We start from the raw sequence: 21,071 nt of genomic DNA, 5'->3' as shown, positions 1-21,071 counted from the left end.
ATATCTCTCTCCTTCTGTTGGATGACATGTCACAAGACGGCCAATAACATGACCTTGTTGTCTTCGTTTCCACATTTTGTATGATCTTGACCATACAAAATATTGTGGAAATTCTTTATATAATAAATTGGGTTGTTTAGCACATTTGTTTGTTCTATTCTTTAGGAAAAATTCTATCAACATTGTTTTCTTAATCATGGGGTTATTCATGATTTTGTCTATGTTATCAGTTGTTTTAAAAGAAACAAATTGTTGGTTTTCGAGGTGCAGTTGAAGATGATAAACAGATGGACTCATTTCACTAATAGGGAAAGCAAATAAACGCCATACAATTTTTGGTGGAGATACCCATCTAGCAGATTGATATTCTTTTATTTCATCTATTATAACATTTGTATCATCCTTCCGTATAGAAAAGGAGATTTTATCATGTCCTCTACAGATATATTTATAGATATACTTGACAACCTTTATATCAGAACATACTTCGACATTGATATGACAATTAAATTTGCATAGTAGGTAAGGGTTATAAGGTACTACCCATGAATTGTCAAAAAGTTGTTTTCTAATCTCCACACACGCTTACCTGTATTTCTTCTTCTATCGATTGCATATGAGTTTTTTCCTTTTGTTGTTTTATCAGCAAAATTCTTTGGGTACTTGAATTTGCAAAATCCTTTTTTCTTCATACATGAATTTGTAGGATTTAAATAACCACAAGGACCATGCATCATATGTTTTTTAACAAGTTTATGCAAGTACGGATTTTCATTTATATCAGGAAGCTCAGTAGAAACAACTTGATCATATGATTCGGGAGTAATTAACTTGAAATCATCATTAAGAATTAGAAGAAAATGAGCATGTGGAAGGCCTCGTTTTTGAAACTCAATAGTGTACATAAATGCAACAACTTTTCCAAATATGTTTTTTTTTTAATATATTTGTTTTTAGCTCTTCAACTTTTACTTTGAATACTCGGCAAATCAAATCAGGTCTATTTTGAGTTTCATCCGTTGACAGTAAATATTCTTCTATTTTTGGCCGAGAAGAATTACAAGTCATAGTAAAAAATATATCAGGTATTTTGAAATGTTAAACTAATGTAATAGCATCCATATAACGTTGACGCATATCTCTAGGACCTCCTGTAAAGCTTACAAGAAGAAATGTTTGTTTTCCTACTTTTGAAGCATCTCTGTCACCATGTCTAAGAAAATCAATAAGTCCTTGTGATGGATCAGTCCAGAATAAATCTTGATTACGCGAGACAAAATCTAGCCTTTGAGTTTCAATTTTTATGAACTCGTCAACTAAGTATTGTTGGAAAAGTCTTCATGAATGTAATACTTCATTTATTTCATCGTCTCTCATTTGAAATTTATAACAATAGTATTCACGACAAGAGATGTTGTCTCTTTTTCGTTTTCCTTTTTGTAGTACTTTAGCTTCTATATCAAGCAGTCCATCAATAGAACACATATTTGATAAACTTGGAAGTTGTTCATTTTCATATTGAGATCCATTTTTTTTCTTGCAAGTCTGTTCAACTCTTTTAATTCTGCAATGCCAACCATTTTGACCATAGGAAAATAACAACGGATACTGTAAAGGATCATAGCAACCATAGTAATAATTCACTAATTGATTGGTGTTGCTACAAGGATAAATTTGAATATGTGGTATAGAGCTACTATTGTTTGGTTGTTGGTCTAACCATATTGCCGCTACTTTCAAGACTGTCGGTAGGTTATAAACTTGTTGATTTAATCTAGAGTCACAGTTGAGTGCAGTATACAAATTTGGTACTTTCGGAACTTGCATTAGAGATTTTAGAAAGATACAGTAAGGATTTATCTTTATTATATTCATTAATTTTTGAACAATGATTCATCAGCATTACTGGAAGAAGCCATACAATTCAACATTTCAGTATCATCATCATAAATATATAATTGTAGATTTTTTGGTTGTTGATTTGAAGGTAATAAATCATCAATGAAATGATACATTTGTCCTTGAACTCTAAAGTGTAGATACCATGATATCTTTTTGCCAGCTCTTTGTCATATTTTACTCCAAGAGAAGTAAATGCAAACATGTTATTGTACAATCTAATGTAGGTACGAAAATATTTGCATTCAGCATGTCTCCTAACAAGAGATTTAGTAGTTCTGTAGGCATTTCATGTGATACCAATTTAACGTGAGTAAACTGCAAAAGGATCTTGCTTGGTATAATATAAGCGGATGACTTAGTTATAGTTAGCTCAGATGTGACTTCTTTGTTCGGTTTCGGTTGCTTGACTCAATAATGGCTCTTCAAAGTCATTGACTCCATATTTAGGGAACGGTTGAACTCCTTTTTTCTTTTTCAAGCTGTCGACAGTCATGTTCTTATATTTCTTTACTGTTCCGGCAACTAAATTCCTTTGTTCACCAATCAACTGAAGAACCAATTAGTAAGCTCCTCTTCATTGTCATGACTTCTTCCACATAGGGGTAAGTTTGTCTTTTTACATAGTGGTATTTTGTGTCTTCTCCAACTCTCCACAGGTGTCCTAACTGTACAGAAACTCATGCTAACTACTACACCGCTAGACAATAGCTACAAGTAAAACATTGTACGTACACAAGTTCATCAGATTTTCTGGGTGGTGCTCTTTCTTGCTTCGGTATGTATCTTCGTCCCTTCTTAAATTTACTTTTCCCTCTGGTGTATGTGCTTCAATTTTGTTGTTTCACTGTGCTTAACCATGACTTTGTGCGATTTATCAACTTTAAATTGGCCTTCTGGTTGACAAATTAGGTCTTTTTAGTTTTTGCCTTTTGGTTGATGAATTAGGGCTCCGCCAAGTATATCAACTTTAAATTTAAAAGAAATTTTATCGAATATTGAATTTGGTGAAGTTTTAAACTGTAGAATCGAAGAAGGTAACCTATTTGTGTGGTATTTAGTGATTGGTAAAACTTCATCAGGAGAAAATTATTTTGCCTTCTACGGTGTGTCTGCTGCGGTGTTAATCAAAAGGAGTGGTGGGTCTTATATATATATAGAGATTTGGCCAAGTTCATCCATGGCTTTTGAGTTCCGACTGTGCGAATCAGAGCTCCGCTCGAGAGTCTCGTGTAGGATTTTGATTACAACTTTCTATATTAGTTTCTGCGCAAAGCTTTGTTGTAACCGTTTCACTTTTTCTTGTCTAGGCTGCATATTGTTGTGTGTTCCAATTGAATTTGGGCCTTTTGGATTTCTGAGCTACAGATATTTGGCGCCTTAGGATGTATATGACACTGAATTTCAGCTTTGCTTGTTATGCAAAACCAATTTTAGAATTTGTCTTTGCCTAGGCATATCATTAGAGTGAGTAAACGACCGGTAGTATTAAACTACTACCACTACTTTAGTCACCATTTGACTTTGTCCTTTTTTTAAAAAAAGTACTTTGCTCTTTCTTTTTTATCCATTAGTTTTTGGGTACGTGTTTTACGCGTGTAACTCATACGATTTGTAAATATGTTTAAAAATATAAATATACTCCTCCTCCATTAAACAGTACATTTGATTTATAGAAAAGGATAAAAAAAATATTACAGCTTTAGCAATGGAACCCTTGACATTACAACAACAATAAACAAAAATTAATTTCAGTGAAGGGTAACACTACAGGAAAAAGCTTTTTTTAAGACGAACATTTAGAGACTAGCTGATAATCTCGTCCTTGAAAGTACATGTATAGAGACGAGATTATATACTAGTCCCTAATTCTATGTTTTATTGCGAAGGCACTAAATCTAGTCTCTAAAAAAATTAGTATTTGGTCCCAAATTATAACTTGAGAGTGGGCGCGGGAGAAAAGTGCGCTCAAACATATATTAAAAAATTAAAAAATAAATAAAGTTAAAAGATTTATTTTCACCAAACTCATCAAGTGCCAAAAGTAAGAAATAAAATTCCTAAAAAATAAAACAAAAACTCTTTTCTTTTAAATACAAATCTCGTTTTTATATTGTGCCCTAGCAGCAGCTCAGATCTGCAAATCGCTATTCTCAGCAGAAACATTGTAGTTTCTCAAAACAAGGAAAGCACGAAGTTAGCTCATCACGGCAGCTCGCCTAAAACAGAGAAAGCACAACAGTTCACCAAAATATATTTTCATCTACTCTAATCTTGGGTATGCTCCTGTTCTGCGAGTTTATCTTTTTTCTTTTCTAAATTTGCTTTGCTAAAGTAACTCTTCATCTTCTTCATCTCTTGCATAATCTGATGGTAATTTTTTGTGCAATTATTGAAATATTATTGATTTGGGAGTCCTAGTTGAGGGAGTAGTCATTTGTTTTAAAATTTGTACAATATGTGAAAGATTGTCGAGTTGGAATTCCTAGTTGGAGTGTGTATGGTCTTTGGCTTGATCAAATACAAACTTTTGTTACTTCTTGTTATATTTCTTACTACTATTTATCTTATGAAATCACACTGCTATGTTCTTCTTGTTGTTGTTGTTGAACCCTTAGTTTTTATAATCAATTATATTCAATTAGCAATTTGGTTTGCAACTCGTTCAAGTTCGTCTCTTGTCAACCTCAAATAATATATGTTCTTTCCTCTTCAACTTACTACATCTACTCTTACAATTCTTAAAGTTGGAATAAAGTAATAGAAATTTACCAGATTATATATATTAAGTAGAATATCATATAGGTTTTTAATGTAGATGAGATTCTCTATCACTTTTGCTATATTCTATCTTAATGGAAGTTCTCCGCAAATCACAAATTAAAGCCAGCTTTCAATAAAAATGATGTAGCTTTTCAAAACAGAGAAAGGACAGTTAAATGATATGACTTCGTAATTTTGAATTGAGTAGATTTTTGAAAAAAAAGAGCCTTTTGTTGTAGCGGATCAAGCATCTCAAGTGTTTTGGCATGTAGTGAAAAAGACTCAACCTCGTGATTCAAATTATTGATGATTTTTTAGATGACTTAGATAATTTTTCACAAAAGAAACGAAAAGGAACTAATGATATAAAGTATAACTAAAATGTTTGGTGTCACCCATTCTGATAGGCATGCCTTTATTATCGCACAGGCTGGTTATTGAGGGGAAAAGTCGCGGACTGATTTTTCCTTTGATTCTCGATTAGGATGTTTGTATTATGTAGGGAACAATAATACACTTCAATTATGCCACACTAAAGTTCAACTACGCTTTTAAAAAGGCCCGTATTTTTATAAATACTTATTGTTGTATTGGAAAATTATAATTTCTAGTACTTTTTGTATAGTTTTATAATTTTGCAAAGCTCAAAGATTAGTTTGATTCAATCCTTCGGTTCACTGGATAGGAATTTTACTTATTATTTTTGTACTTTTGCCTCTTTCTGCAGGTTCAGTATATAGATTGAAAATTAGGATGATCAAGTATGAATTGTACTATCAGATATTCATTCATCGCTCCTGGTGCAATTGGAAAAGGATGAGGACTAGCTGACGAGGGCTTAAGTCTCTGACATCAAAAGGCAAATTTCTAAGTATGAATTTATTTTTCCAATCTACTGAACTAGTTAAGCAACACATATAAGAAGTTGAAACAAGTAAGTTTTTAAAAAAAAAAAAATTGTACAAAAGACACAAGCTTATTCAACCAAATGACTAGTATGTGTAGCTAGTCCTTTTGGACTCAAAGACTAGTTTCAGTATTCAGACCACTACTGCTACTTTCAGTTATATATACAAATGGATCCTATATATAAGTCATAAGACTGTAGTATCAAGCATGCATTTTGATCTACTTTGCTTCTGGACAACTATGTGTAGCTCTTTAGCAATCTCTATCGGAACTATGATTGGCCCTCTACATTTTTGTTGTAAATTGTGGATGTTTCTCTCTATTCGAGTATGAAAGACAATTGCAGCATATAGAATCCTAGTATGGTATTTCTAGGAATCCTAGCATAGAATACACATAATGTCAACTTAAATACACCATTTTATTAATATATCAACTCTTGTTAGTCTTCTTTATAGGGCTAGCTAGAGGATGAGCTAATGTTTACCATATATCCAGTTTCCATAGTGAATTTCTTCCATCTAGTTGTAGGATATTGTGGAAGAAACGATTAATAAGCACTATTTATGTTGAACACAACCCACCATAGCTGATGAATCTGTCCAGTTCAATTCAACAGAAAGTTCAAATAATTAAAAAGGATCTTGTATCCAAAACTTTTTTTAACCCCCCAACTAGATTGTTTAGGTGTAGGGACATCATCTATAAAGTTATCTTTGATGTAAATGTTATGAATCCTTCACTTGTCTTTCTTCTTTGTTATAGTCCACTGTAACTTGCGTATTCCAACCTTATTCCAATTTGAGAAGTTCAATATATTAAGCCCCTTGTCGACTAGGTCGAACAGAATAATTTTTGATCGAATAGAATAATTAATTATTGATAACAAGTATTGAAATAACAAACAACTAAACTAGCACGTAGTTGTTCTTACTCACTTATTTCTCTTTTTAGTTGTGGTCTGACCACCTTCTAATTCCAAATAGCCTATGTCTTGTCCTCCATGTATGATATCTTGTTATTGAAACTACTTCTCATAACATAATAAAATAGTTTTCTTTCTCCAGGCACTATTGGTAAGGGATGAGAACAAGGACTTACAAACCTTACCATGTCTTCTAATTAAGGAAATGGAGTGATACATAAGAACTATGTGGTTCTTGAGAAAGAGTGCATGCAAGTTTATACTCTATTTCCTTCTTCTACTAATGAAGTTAAGAAATACACCCAAGGAGATGAAACAAGTAAGTTTTTTCATGTCTATTGAGATTTAATTACATATTTAACTGAATCTACTGCTCATAACATGGTAAATCATTTTTTTGGTTGAACAAAGCAGCTTCTTATTGATAACAACTTATTCCCAATTGGATTGTAGTGAAGGACAAGGTGCTATTTATTTATAATGAAACAATTTCTCATTGATAACAATTTTTTTTATCAAATAAAACAACTTCTCCATGTTCTATTGGGAAGGAACAAGGAAAAGGACTTAACAATTCTACTATGTTTTATGATCAACGAATGATATTAAGCAATAGAAGTTTGGCACATGTGAGGAGCTATTTAGATATGAAACTTTTTTGTTCTGAATGGTTTCAAGTATGCCTAGTGATTTAATACTCAATTATCCAAGCATTTACCTTGCAGCTCGTCGTGATATTTAGATATGAAACATTTTTTAACTTGGTAACTTTTCGTAGTGGAACTTTTATTATGAAATATTGGACTTTAGCTTTTGTCTTTGAACTTCTATTTTGTAGCTTTGTGTCAAGAAAAATAGATGATTTTGTTTTACTCATAATTAAAAATACAAGCGAGGAGTAGTAGAAATGCAGAATATCGAGATTGTAGAAAATTATTGTAGACCTCAAACTCGTAACCATGTATTTGCTTTTGGGGTGGAGTAAAGCCATGAAATGTGACACTTGCTCAAAAGTTGAATTAATGTATGTGCTGCATTAAACCCAAGAGGAAAAAAATCCTTGAATAATGGATTGTCTACCTAGAAGATAAGATGAAAGAAATAAGTTGAATGCAAAAATTCTTCACTGCTCAACAGTCACATATCCTGCATACGTCATCAACAGTTTCAGCTGAATGATCACTGGCATATTTTGCTATCCAAGTAAGTGAGCATATACCTATATTTATTTACGTATAGTTGTTTGAATAGTTATTGTAAGGCTGAACTGTTAGGAAACTAATAAGATGGTTGATCGTGTTTGAATGCTTTCTTCCCTTGTGAGGTCCTTTGCTGGAGGATTTTATTCTCTGAGCTGGGGGTTTTTTGATTACCTATTGCCTTTGGCTCTCAGTTGGACCAATGCTTTATATCTAGAGTTATTTGTATTATGAGTCATCTTTGCCTACCTTTTAAGAAAACAATTTAATGATGTGATTGGAAGAAAAAATCGAGTTCTCTAACTACATACATACTTGAATAGCTAATGAAAGAGTAGGTCCATGTTAATAGGTATGATTGAACATGATCACTGTGCAAGAATCATATAGATCTGATCCATGATACATCGCCGAAGTTGCTTTCTCTGTCTTTTATTTCCTGCACAGCTATATATGCTTGTCTTCTTAATCTATTTTTTATTTTCTGTACAACTGCACGTTACGTCTTCTTCCTCTGTTTTTTTAATTTTATACATAGTTGCACACATGCCTTCTTCTATTTTCTAAATATCTGCGCGTGCACATTTTTTATTTTCTGCACAACTGCGTTCGCACATCTTTTATTTTCTGCCAGCTGAACTGAATCATACTCTTCAATAAGAACATAGAAATGTTATTTCATAAGAAATATAGTACCCCTTAACTAGATGTCTAACTTAATAATCTTTAAATGATTTCTAAGAGATGGCTTATATTTGTTATTTGTTGAGAGCTTCAACTATGATAGAGTATAGCAACCCCAGTGTAGTAAACCTACAATGAGATAAACAAACTTGAGATTCTTTCACCTAGTGTACTACATCAAGACATATAAACTTAAAAATTATAGATGTTTTAGACTTCTGATATGCTACTGAATGGACACTTGAGGTTCTAATAAGAAACTTTAGGAGGCGAACACAATTTAGAATTAAGTGAGCTATGCGAAAAGGAAAAAGAATTCTTTCGTTAAATGGCAATCAAAGATAACAATATGATGAAATCATTGTGTCCAGTACTCTACTCTATGTTTGTCTCCAAACACTACATCAAGATGTATAAACTTGAAAATTATAGACGTTATAAACTTGTGATGTAGTACCAAATGGACACTTAAAAGTTCTATTTTGGTGCATCATTTGATGGTTTCTTAGCATATTATTTGTAATGAAGCAACAATGTCTCGATCTTTTAGTATGGTTTCTGTTTTTTGGTACACTTCTTGTATCTGAAACATTTTTGTTTTTTAGTTGATGAAAAAGAAAAAGAAAGCTCTAAGAATGATTTGTAAGAGATATAAATCTTTTTTCCTAGAAGATGATCACAATTCAATGGATATGTATAATGTTTAGCAGTGAAGAAACTCTTTATTGTAGCAGATTATGTGATAATGAACATTGGAGTTGTATTTAAACATTTTTTTAATAAAAATGAGTAAAATGGCTACTTGATCAAGGGGTCGACATGGAAATTTATTGTTGCATTTGTGATAAAAATTTGAATTGTTTGTTAATGCATCTCAAAGCTTTCCTAATTAATTTTTTTTACATCCTTGCAGCTTGTTCATGTTTCTGGATAGCTCTTGGAGAATTTTGGAAATTGAAGTTACAAGTCCAGATGCAAGTTAGAAGATGAACAAGATCAATATCATTATGTTATGAAAGTTATGTAAAACATGATTTCATAGTTTAGCTTGTGATGTTAATCACCTAAGTTTCGTTTGTTAAGAAAATATTGAAATATAAGTTTTGTTAACCAATATATATCAGCGTTTTTTATGGAGCAATCTTATATTGATTGGTAATTGTTTTTTAATTTTATGATATGAAGCTCTAGAACCATTTGTGGTCAATTAGAAACGAGGTACTTTCTCCACCCTAAAGGTTCATTTAGGACGAGACATTTTTTCCCTAAAGTTTTATCTAGGACGAGGTAGTTTCTCATCCCTAAAGGTTCATCTAGGATGGGGTTGCTTCTCGTCCCTAAAGGTTAATCTAGGACGAGGTAGTTGCTTGTCGCTAAAGTGATTTAACGACTAGAAAATAAGTGCATTTCAAAGAAGAAAATCATCTATTGGGGATGAGATATGTAGTCTCTAAAAGTGTTTTGGCGACCAGCGTTATTTCCGTCTCTATAAATATTTAACGACCAGCAAAGATATCCCGTCGCAATTATTTTTTAGCGAAGAAAGCTATTAGGACGGGTGGCGACCAGCCTTTTCCCGTCGCAATAGACCATTTGAGACCAGTTTTGGACTTTTAGGGACTAGATTTCCCTTCCTTAGAGGCCGCTTTTCTTGTAGTGTAAAGTGTACGCATATCTTATTCCTACCTTCTGAAAATAGAAATGTTGTTTTCAAAAGACGTTTGTCTCACGTAATGCAAATCAAGGAATCAGTTCTTTTAATTTGCTGAAAATTATATCTATAGAAAGAAGAAAAACAGTTTAAACAACATATGATAATTAAGAAGTAGTAGTCTACATATACATGTTATTGGTGAGTGGTCTTCTTCAGATATATACATAGATACCTCCTCTGGCCAGAACTATGGTGAAAATATACCTGATTAACAACAACGTCAAAACAAACCAATTAGAAAGACTATAACAACCCAATGAACATATCATAAATAAATCATAATAAAAAACTCCTTGCCAAAGATAATTTCATATTTCAAATTCAAACACGATGCTTATAATTAAAAATATGACAACATTTAATACTCCACAATAACAGTTATTGTGGGTCATGATCAAAATACTTGAAATTCTTAAAGCAATTACTCATGTTATCAAAAAAATGTCTCGTAGAACATCAAGTTCTTTTTTTTTTTTGGTCATGATAAAAGCAAATAAGATGAAAGTTGATATTCACGTTTAGAATATTCTATTCCATTTCAAATATTAGAAATTTATAACAATTAGACATGATATCAAAAAATTCTATATAAGAGGCAAGAAGCACACAGCTGATCGTTAACATGTGTGTGCTTCATCTGTGTACTTTCCATCATCTAAAGCTGCTTGGCTTAGTGGTTACAGTTGAATATTTCATGTGTAAGATCCTGGATTGAACCTAGGCAATGTCGTTTTTTCAGTTCTATTTTTAATTCAGCCAATCTACTCTTTTTGGTGGGGCCCAATTCAACCCTCTCCTTTTTTAATGTGTTCTCATTAATTAAAGAGGAACTTTCACATATAACCACTCAAAAATAGTCTAATTACTCTCCATAGCTATAGTTTGATAATTACAATTAGTAGCTACATGTTATAGGCAGGAGAGAGGCGAGTGAGACTGGGAGAGAGAGGCGAGCGAGACTGGGAGAGAGAGGAGAGAGGCGTGTGAGACTGGGAGAGAGAGGAGAGAGGAGAGAGGCGAGCGAGAGGAGGGCAAAGAGTGGAAGAGAGGTGAATTATATATGTATATCGGTTAGATAATTGTATATTATACATATGTATTTGTATATATGGCAAGCGGGATTGGGAGAGGAAGGAGAGAGGCGAGCGAGATTGGGAGAGGAAGGAGAGAGGCGAGCGAGATTGGGAGAGGAAGGAGAGAGGCGAGCGAGATTGGGAGAGAGTGAGAGACAGGTGAATTGTATATGTATATCGGTTAGATAATTGTATATAATACATATGTATTTGTATATTCTAGCGAATTATACATATACAAACATGACTAATTATACAAACTCGAAGTCAGCCACGTAATTAATGTATAATGTTAGTCGCGAGTGGTAATTATAGCAAACTATAGCTATGATGAGTAATTAAGTAGTATAAGTTTGCTTAACGCGTAATTTTCCCATAATTAAAATGCATGTTTCATCATTTATCTAATTTAGTGTTAATCAAAAAGGAATATTTCGTATTATGTAAATATATTTCGTATTCATATTTTAGTTATTCCATCTTCTATTTTACATAAATATATTTTTAATTTTTAAATGTCATTGAAAATATTTTGTTTTATATAGTTAAATTATTATTATTATTATTATATAGAAAGTATTTTTTTACTACAAAAAACATACCAAATAGAAACTACTTAATAAGTAATCCGTTTAATTATTTTATTTCTCCATCTTTTTATCTGTAAATCACTTTGTATTTCTAATGTTAATGTTAGATCATTAATATTATTAGTAGAAAAGAACATATGTCATTGAATTTAAAAAATTAAAAGTACCACAAATAAAACTCTTCAAATTTTATATGTGCCACATAGATTGGGATAGAGAGACTAACATATTATTTAAAAATTGTGTGAATTTTATAAATCACAATAATTAACAACTTAATTTTTTTTAGAAAATATACATTAAAAGTTTGAGAAACTCTCTAAATTTCATCGGTATCATATAAATTACGATAAAATAAGTAAGATATAGTGGGTCCGTGCTGACAAGGACTCACGTATCTAGTGTTTTGTAGAGCATTCAATGGTGTACTTTTTTTTATTGGTTATCATCAAGGGTGTTAATAAATGATAAATTAAAGTGGATATTAATGTTTATAATACTCTATTTTATTGCAAGAAAATAGAAATTTGTAACAATTAGTCATCTTATTAAAAAAAATGTCTTGTAAAACATTAAGTGCATTTTTATTTTTATTTTTATTTTTATTTTTGTCATGATCAAGTTGTTAATAAAAATAATAAAAAGTGGAAGCCGACATTAACATTTACATAAAAGTATATTTTAAAAATGAGATTAACTACTATTCACGAACAGTGGATAAAAAAATTACACTATCAACTCATTTTTAAAAATACTTATTTCTCTTAATGTAATTATTATATTTTCACATTTAATGATTAACGTTATATTTACAATACTCTATTCCTCTCCAAGAACGTAAATTTATAACAATTAGGCATGTTATCAAAGTATATCTTGTATAACATAGGTGTTTTTCCTAGTCATGATCAAGGGTGTTGAAGTCGAAGCTGACATTAACGTTTATAATACTCTATTCCACCCTAAGAATAGAAATTTGTACTTGACAATTAGCCATGTTAGCAGAAGAAAATATATCTTGTACAACATATTTGTTTTTATCATGACCAAAAGAGTTGATAAAAATAAATTAAATTAAAATAGAAAATGATAATAACTTTTATAATACTTTTTTTTAACTGTATAATCCACCTACTTCCACCCTAAGAGCAAAAGTTTATAGCAACTAACCATGCAATAAAAAAAGAGTCTTGTAGAACATCTGCATCAAGTAGTAATTGAATTAATTAACCATTTTAACCATCTTATAGAAGTTTTTAAAGCTCACTTTTTATATTAACCTATACATTACTATTTGTTTGCTAAACGTTAATCGTTTGCAATTAACTGAAGCCAATGTTCAACAATCAAAGTTAATTACATAGATTAACATAAACTTATTAATTTAATATAGATTCATCACTCAAAAAATATCCAAAGAAAGTTACCGATTTTATTTTATTTTATATATACAAAAAAGAGCACATATTATTAATCATACAAAAGAGAAAAAGTAACTTAATTTAATAGAACTCATTCAAATATTAGTAATTAATTATATAGCGTAGAATATTGAGTTTCGTGTTTTAATAAAAAACAAAGTAAGAGTTAGACTTTTAAACATGCAAAAAATAATCACATGTTATATCAATTGTATTTTAAATTTAGCAATATAAAAGGTTCAAACAATGTCAAACGTTTAGCACTAGATCAATATATATATGAACAACTTCATAACATTAATTGAAATTAGGTCTTATACAATCATAAAATCAAATCATACAATAAGGACTAAGTACTGCGTTTTGTGAAGATCAATTCACAAAAAAAAAAAACAGTCACAATAAAAAATCACGAATCCAAAATTATGAAGAGTCGCTTGGTTGGGAACAAGTTATCTCAAAATTAATTATCATAAGATTAGCTATGTTGGAACAAGTTATCCCATGGGATATGTTATTCCATCACTGTGGTATAAATGATTGGATAAGTTATTCCAAGTTGACAACAAAACAAGACACCAAAATTTTATTTCTAAATTATTTTTTATCCCAAAACTATTTATTTTTATTCTTCGTACCAAACCATCCCTAAAAGTAAACCTCGAACTCCACTTTATTTATTCTTTATCTGCGTTTTTAGCTCTTTTTTCCCCTCTCTTTACCTACTTCACCCTCTTCTCTAACTTACTCCTTTTCCTTTTTCTCTCATTCCAGCTTTTCCAAGATCTAAGGTTTACGAACTTTCTAATATTTACCCACTTATTAGCACTCTGACTTCTTTTCATGTTTTATTCTTAATTTAAAATTATTTTTTAATTTTCAAAATATAATATTAAACATTAATTAATCGGCAGTATAATAAAATAATTACTATTTTATATGTCAAATCCAACTTTTCGTTGCAAATAAAAGATAACCTGAGGACATAAAGGCTAAAAATTCAAATGAGTCCTACAATTTCCAAAAACTGAATTTTTGTCGTTGTCTGAGTTTGTTGGGTAATTTTAAGAATTTTAAGGGTGAAGGAAAAAAAAAAAAGTATATTGACTCATTCTTTTTTTCCCCAGCTTTTTATATATACCAATAAAATGTTAATCCAACTAATTCTAAACTAATAAATATAAGTACACATTATATATTTTGGCGGTCATTCAGTCAGCCTTGAAAGTGACTTTTAGGCGTATCTGGGTATCTTCTCTTTTTCTCAATAAACTTGTGCTTTAAAATTACATGAAGGTTTAATTGTTACGATAAAATGGGGGGAAATAATTAATGTAAATTGTTATGATAAAATGAGGGGAAATAATTAATTATATTTTAAATTTGTTAATTGACTTAAATAACTATTTGTGTTTATCCTAAAATAGTACAATTGAATTTTTATGATGTTAAAGAACACATGTTTAATTTAATTCTTTTAAAATATATAGTGAATTAAATTTAAATTTGAAATAACGTTAATCTATTTAATATTTGATAAATAGACATAAAGAAGTATTAAGAAAAAGGAAAATAAACTACATTAGAAAAGTAATACTTAAAGAGAGAGAAGAAAATAAGCACGACAATTTTACAAACATTGCTTTTGCTGATTTTTTAATTTGTTGTAATAAAGTACTTTTAAAAAAAAACAAAAAAGACAAATCTTAGCTGGAGATGTGCGGTGGGGTAGGAGTAAGAGTAAGAAGAAAAAAACAAGTTATAAAGATACTGAGACTATAAACAAGATTTTTTTTTCTTAAGAGGTGGACCTGCCCTCTAGGTGAGTGTACATGCATTCATTAATTTCGAAAAAAAATTATGTATATATATTTTAAAAAATTGATATAAATTAAGATATAATTAGCAATATAATCATAAAAAAGAAAATAGTGTGATTATATTACTTATACAAGCTAGAGAATTCACCATGAGAGCTAGGTTCACTAGGTCACGAATGGTGATTTCGGCAAATTCAAAGCGGGTAATACCCTTCTTTTTTCTCTCAATAAACCTTTTGATTAGATTGTGCTGTGATATTTTTATTATTAATATTTCCCTTCGCATCATAATATAATATACTTATATCACTATCCATCAACTTATATCCTAAACTTTTATTTGATGTCATTGTCAATACTTGGCATCATCATACTATAAGATGGAGGGTTTTTCACATCATAATATTCATACAGGAGTATTGATAAAACAAAATAAATAGTAATGGGTGCTAAGCTTACAGTTATAGAAAACAGGTGCAAGGATGATATTGAAATTAGAGTTTGGGTTCCTCCGGCTCGACCCGACAGATTTCATAGCATTATCAGAATTGAAGCAAATGGTGGATGGAAGGAAGTGAATTCCAAGAATTTCATCCATGCAGACGCTACGATTCTTGATGAAGATGAACGTGTGTCGTCTACTATGTTAATGATTTATGTTGATGGTGTTTATGGAGGATATTACTTTCTTCCAATTCACTTAGTAAAATATGCGAAAGTCATCTGTAACAGAAATGAAGAAGGGATTTTTGTTGTTCAAGGAATCAAACCAACCTTCAACTTCTGCAGATTCAAGTAATTTTACAACTTCAAATGTTACTATATATACTTTTGGTTTTTAATTTTGTCAATTAATTAAATTAATGTGTTTGTATAGTGTTGAAGTGTGTGACTATCTCATCTAAAAGTGTCTATGATGATTGCAATCTTTTGGTAGTTTTCCATGTCAATGAATGGTTTGTGTTCTCAGAATACCTAGGTGCAAAGAGCTGTTATACCTCGAGGATGAATGCAAAAAGAAAGATGTTTTTGGTTTATCAACATGTCCACAAATAGAGCCCACCCCACCAATAGAGTTTTAGATGAGATGGTCACATTTATTAGTTAATTATGTTTTCAACACGTCCCTCACGTGTGGGCCTGATTCTTTTTTATGGCCAAGCACGTGGAATTTCTTTTTTTAATTTTGGCTGTGGCAGCCTCTGTCTGCTCTGATACCATGTTGAAGTGTGTGATCATCTCATCTAAAAACTTAAGCTGTTAGAGAAAGCACACTTTTATCAATTAATTATATTTTCAACCTATAGCATAACACTGTTGTTTATTGATTTCGTTATGCCACGTACATTGATTTATTTCTCAGGGGCTGCACCTTTTTTTCCTATCTCAGAGGAAACAAAAAGGAGATCATTTAAAGCTGGTATATTCTGAACTATTTAATATTTTAACTCCTTCTTCTTCTTCATGATATTGTTATTATAATATACAGTTATTTGATGTTTGGGGTATACAACAACGCACTAATTATCTCCAATTCTTGATTTGCTTGTCTCCAGATTATGATAATCATCAAGATCCAGGAAGTAGAAACTCAAATGTTATAATAGATGATGTATTGTGGCTACCATTTTAATTTTTCAACACTCGTACGTGCTTCAAGTTAATTATCTTATTATGTATTTTTGTGGGATTATGTTTATGTTGTAATGTTATCTTTATTCCAACTTAATTAAAATAATGTATGGATCGACGATTGATATCTCATTTCTAGATCTCCTAATTTTGGATTATAAAATGAATTTAGTAGAGGAAAACTGATGAGAGTGCATGGATGATGGATAACATGTGACACATTACTAGGAAAAGACAAAGACGTTTTGTCAAAATTTTGACGTAACTTCTTGAGGGGTCGACAGTCGACAAAAGAATGCTCTTTTAGCCCTTTTTCCCCCTTCTTTCTAACTTTATTTTGTGCCTCTTATTTCATTCTTATTACGTTATTTTTTTTGGATCAAAACTAATTTTCCTCACTCTCTTAATTCAGATGTAACTTACACATTTTGTCCTAACTTTAGTCCTGAAGTTGCCACATATATTCAGTTAACCGATCATAAAGGTTTAAAATAGAGATGTTGATAAGTAAGATTTTATCTGAATGAAATTTAGAGCGCTCGATATGGATTAGGCATGTTTGACCGATCAGGTTAAACATATAATTTAATGGGGAAATGTTATGAATTTTGGAGCTTGCTTAAGAACAAAAATTTTAAATTAAAGTCTCAATAAATTCGTTGATCCATATATGTAGCATTTTAAATTAAAATTTAAAAATATGTTTTTAAAAAAAATTTAAATAGTGAGTTGCCCGATGAGGCCCGCAACCTTTGTAGTGATAGATTGGACTACCTGTTTTATGGCCGGTCAAAATGATGAGTTAGTCGAATCTAATCGGTTAAATTTAAAAATCTGCATGAACTAACTTAAATAGACTGAATCAACCCATTTTAACAGTCGTAGATAAACTGGAACAAGTACAGAAGTCTCCCAAACTATTAAGTGGTTGTTTGATATGAAGTATAATAATAGTGTTGAGTGTGGTATATTTGTAATGCTAATATTAAAAATGTTTATATTAGTTATACTTGAATTAGTTACGTTGTGATTTTTTCTTATGTAATGTTTGACTTAGTGTATCATAAATAACATGCATTACATAATTTCTATTAAAAAAAATTAATTACAAATATACCCTCCACATAATGATGAAAATAATGTGAAAAAAGTGTTGAGAGGCAATTGTGTCTTTGATTATGCATGTGCATTAAAACTCTTTATATCACTAATATCATATATTTCTATGCATTAGCAATACACAGTAGAGTTTACATATAAATTTAAAACTATATTAAATAAAATATTAATGATACACAAATCTAATACATACATTATTTTTATTAATACAAAATATCAAAGGACCTCGTAATTTTTTTAAACAAAAAAAAGAATATTGTGGATTCTCAAAACCTAAAAAGTTATGGTTTATGTCCTCCTCCGTGTACTTATTTTCTTCGTTAATTACCGAGTGGGGTCAATTTCTAAACCCCACAAGTAGGGGTGTTCACGAGTTGGTTTGGGTCGGTTATTGGCCAAAATCAAAACCAAACCAACTTAATCGGTTTTAAAATTATCAAAACCAAACCAAACCAAATATAATATACATTTATCGGTTTGGTTGTTTTCGGTTTTGGTTTGGTTTGGTTCGGTTATTCGGTTATTAACCATACAAAAAAATAAAAGAGATAATTCATTCAAAACGTGAAAAAAGTGACAACAATCCATTCAAACGAAAAAGTAGTTAAAATGACTGGCATTATAGAACTTAGGATCATTGAATTTACTGAATAAAACTTCACAATTCACTATTTTGGCATAGAAGGAAGAGACAATGACATTTTCAGTCTCACAATGAATTTCCATAGACACTCATATACATGAAACCAATAAGAAAAATGTTCTCACCTTGGACATTTTTCCTTTCATAAGTAAATTATAAATAAATTTTGATGAAACATATATAAAATCTTTAAAATTGTTTATGAATATAATATATTTTGTATGTATAATAATAAAATTTATGTATATAACTTGTTGATTCGGTTCGGTTATTTCTTCGATTTTTTTCGAACAAAACCATAACCAAACCAAATACTATCGGTTCTTAACAATCTAAAACCAAACCAAACCAAAATCCAAATTAAATCGGTTCATTTAATCGGTTTGGTTTGATTTTTCGATTTGAATCGGTTTTTATCCAAACCATGAACACCCCTACCCACAAGCCACGACGTTTGAAAATAAAATAAAAAGTCTTGTACGGACTAATTTTCATGTCTTCTTTTAGTGCTAATTTTCATATCTTTTTGTAGTGACTATTTTTCATGTCTTCATGTAGTGACTAATTTTCACGTCTTCCTTTTTTTTTTTTTTTTTTCTTTTTTCTAACTTTTTTTTCTACCACTTTTTTTTAATGGCCCGTCAAAATAATGAGTTAGAAGGTGTTTGGATTGACTTAAAAATTGGTCAAATCTATTTTAAGTTAGTTTTTTATTTATTTCTGGAAGTGTTTGGCAAATTTAAAAAATAACTTAAAATAAGTTAGAAAGTGTTTGACAAAGTCAGAAATGACTTAAAATAAGTTTAAAATGATTTAAAATAAATAAAAAACCAAAAATAGGTCTCGCCTTTTTATTTTTTGACTTAAAAGTCATTTCAATTTGATTTTTTATTTCTGACTTAAAAACTATTTTTTTTAAACCAATTCAAACGGGCTAGTCCAATGTGTTAAATTCTAAAATCTGTATGGACTAACTAAAATAGACTAAATCAATCCATTTTGACAGTTATAGATAAACTGTGAATTCTCAAAGCCTAAAAAGTTATAGTCTATATTCTCCGTGTACTTATTTGCTTCTTTAATTTATTGATTGGGGTCACTGTCTAAACCCACAAGCCACCATCGTGGAGTTTGAAAATAAAATAAAAATAAGAAGTCTTATAGTAGTGACTAATTTTCATGTCTGCTTTTATGTCTAATTTTCATGTCTTCTTTTAGTGACTAATTTTCATATCTTTTTGTAGTGACTAATTTTCATGTTTTCTTGTAGTACCTAATTTTCATGTCTTCTTTTAGTGTCTAATTTTCATGTCTTCTTTTAGTGTCTAATTTTTATGTCTTCTTGTAGTTACTAATTTTCACGTCTTTTTGTAGTGACTAATTTTCATGTCTTCTTGTATAGTGACTAATTTTCATGTCTTATTTTTTTCTAACTTTATTTTCTGCCTCTTCTTCTCGTGGCCCGTCAAAATGGTGAATTAGTCTAATCTAGTCTGGTAAATTCTAAATCTGTATGAACTAACTCAAATAGGCAGAATCAATCCATTTTGATAGTTATAGATAAACTAGAATAAATATAGAAGTTTATCGTACTATTTAGTGATCGTTTGGTAGGGAGTATAATAAAGATGTTGAATATGGTGAATTAGTAATGCTGATACTAAAAATATTTGTATTACATAATTTCTAAAAAATATATATATTTATTTACAAGTATACCCTCCTGATGAAAATGATGTGAAAAAGATTTTGAGAGACAATTGTGTCTTTGATTATGCTAATACATACATTAAAACCATTTGCATTATTAATACCATAAATTTCTATATATTAGCTATACACAATAAAGTTTATACATAAATTTAAAAATATTAAATAAATATTAATAATACACAAATTTTATTACATATATTATTTTTACTAATATAATTTATGAAAGGACCTCTGGAAAAAAAGAAGAAGATTATTGTGGATTCTCAGAAGCCACAAATCTATTTACTTCTTTAATTTACTGATTGGGGTCCATGTATATACCCCACAAGCCAACCATATGGTGGACGTTTGAAAATAAAAATTGTGGACTCTCAAAAGAAAAGAGAACAAGGAAATGTTAAGTAGAAAACAACGCGTTTTCCTTGTAAGACGACTATTATTAATAGCATTAAAAATATCTTTCTATTTGATCAAATTGAATTTAAATAGATTTAAGGTCAATGCTCAATTTTTGGGAGGCTCAAATTTCTTCTTAACAGCATTAGAATAGAAGAAATCAAGAAAATATTATTTTTAATTCTTACATTTTTTTCGCTAACACTCATATTATTTATCTTTTTTAATTCTTTTTACATTTTTTTTTAAAAAAATCTTTGATAGTTAAAGCAATACTCTGTCAAAAACACGAATCAATAGTCTAAAAGTGAATTATATGTTTTATTTTATTTCTTCGTAATTTTTCATATTAAAGTAGGGTATACCAAGTTATCAACTTTTTGAATCAGATTCTATGATTCTAACTCTTATCTTTATTTAAATTTTATCAACTTATCACTCATAGAATTATGTTAACAATTCATATAATAATTGTCTCAATAAAAGGTTGTTTTCCAATGTTGAATTGATGAAATCTTACCTAAAAATAATAATTAAAAATATTATTTGAAAAAAACATTTATAAAAAAGA

The 21,071-nt window shown here is 30.1% G+C and overlaps 1 protein-coding gene and 1 long non-coding RNA gene across 2 annotated transcripts; both read left to right on the top strand.

The window, feature by feature from the left end:
- Positions 1 to 4,069: 4,069 nt before the first annotated feature.
- LOC125852101 (uncharacterized) lies at positions 4,070 to 6,805 on the top strand. The gene is made up of 3 exons (XR_007444971.1): positions 4,070 to 4,177; positions 5,390 to 5,533; positions 6,639 to 6,805. It is a non-coding gene; the product is annotated as an uncharacterized LOC125852101 (long non-coding RNA).
- An 8,634-nt stretch (positions 6,806 to 15,439) lies between these two features.
- LOC125852102 (uncharacterized) lies at positions 15,440 to 16,412 on the top strand. The gene is made up of 2 exons (XM_049531827.1): positions 15,440 to 15,792; positions 16,361 to 16,412. Exons 1-2 carry the CDS (start codon positions 15,440 to 15,442, stop codon positions 16,410 to 16,412), a joined length of 405 nt encoding a protein of 134 aa, XP_049387784.1.
- The last annotated feature ends 4,659 nt before the right edge of the window (positions 16,413 to 21,071 follow it).

This window comes from Solanum stenotomum, unplaced genomic scaffold (assembly GCF_019186545.1).
Source record: "Solanum stenotomum isolate F172 unplaced genomic scaffold, ASM1918654v1 scaffold32449, whole genome shotgun sequence".
Lineage (NCBI taxonomy): Eukaryota > Viridiplantae > Streptophyta > Magnoliopsida > Solanales > Solanaceae > Solanum > Solanum stenotomum.
This window is presented reverse-complemented; position numbering and strand designations above follow the sequence as displayed.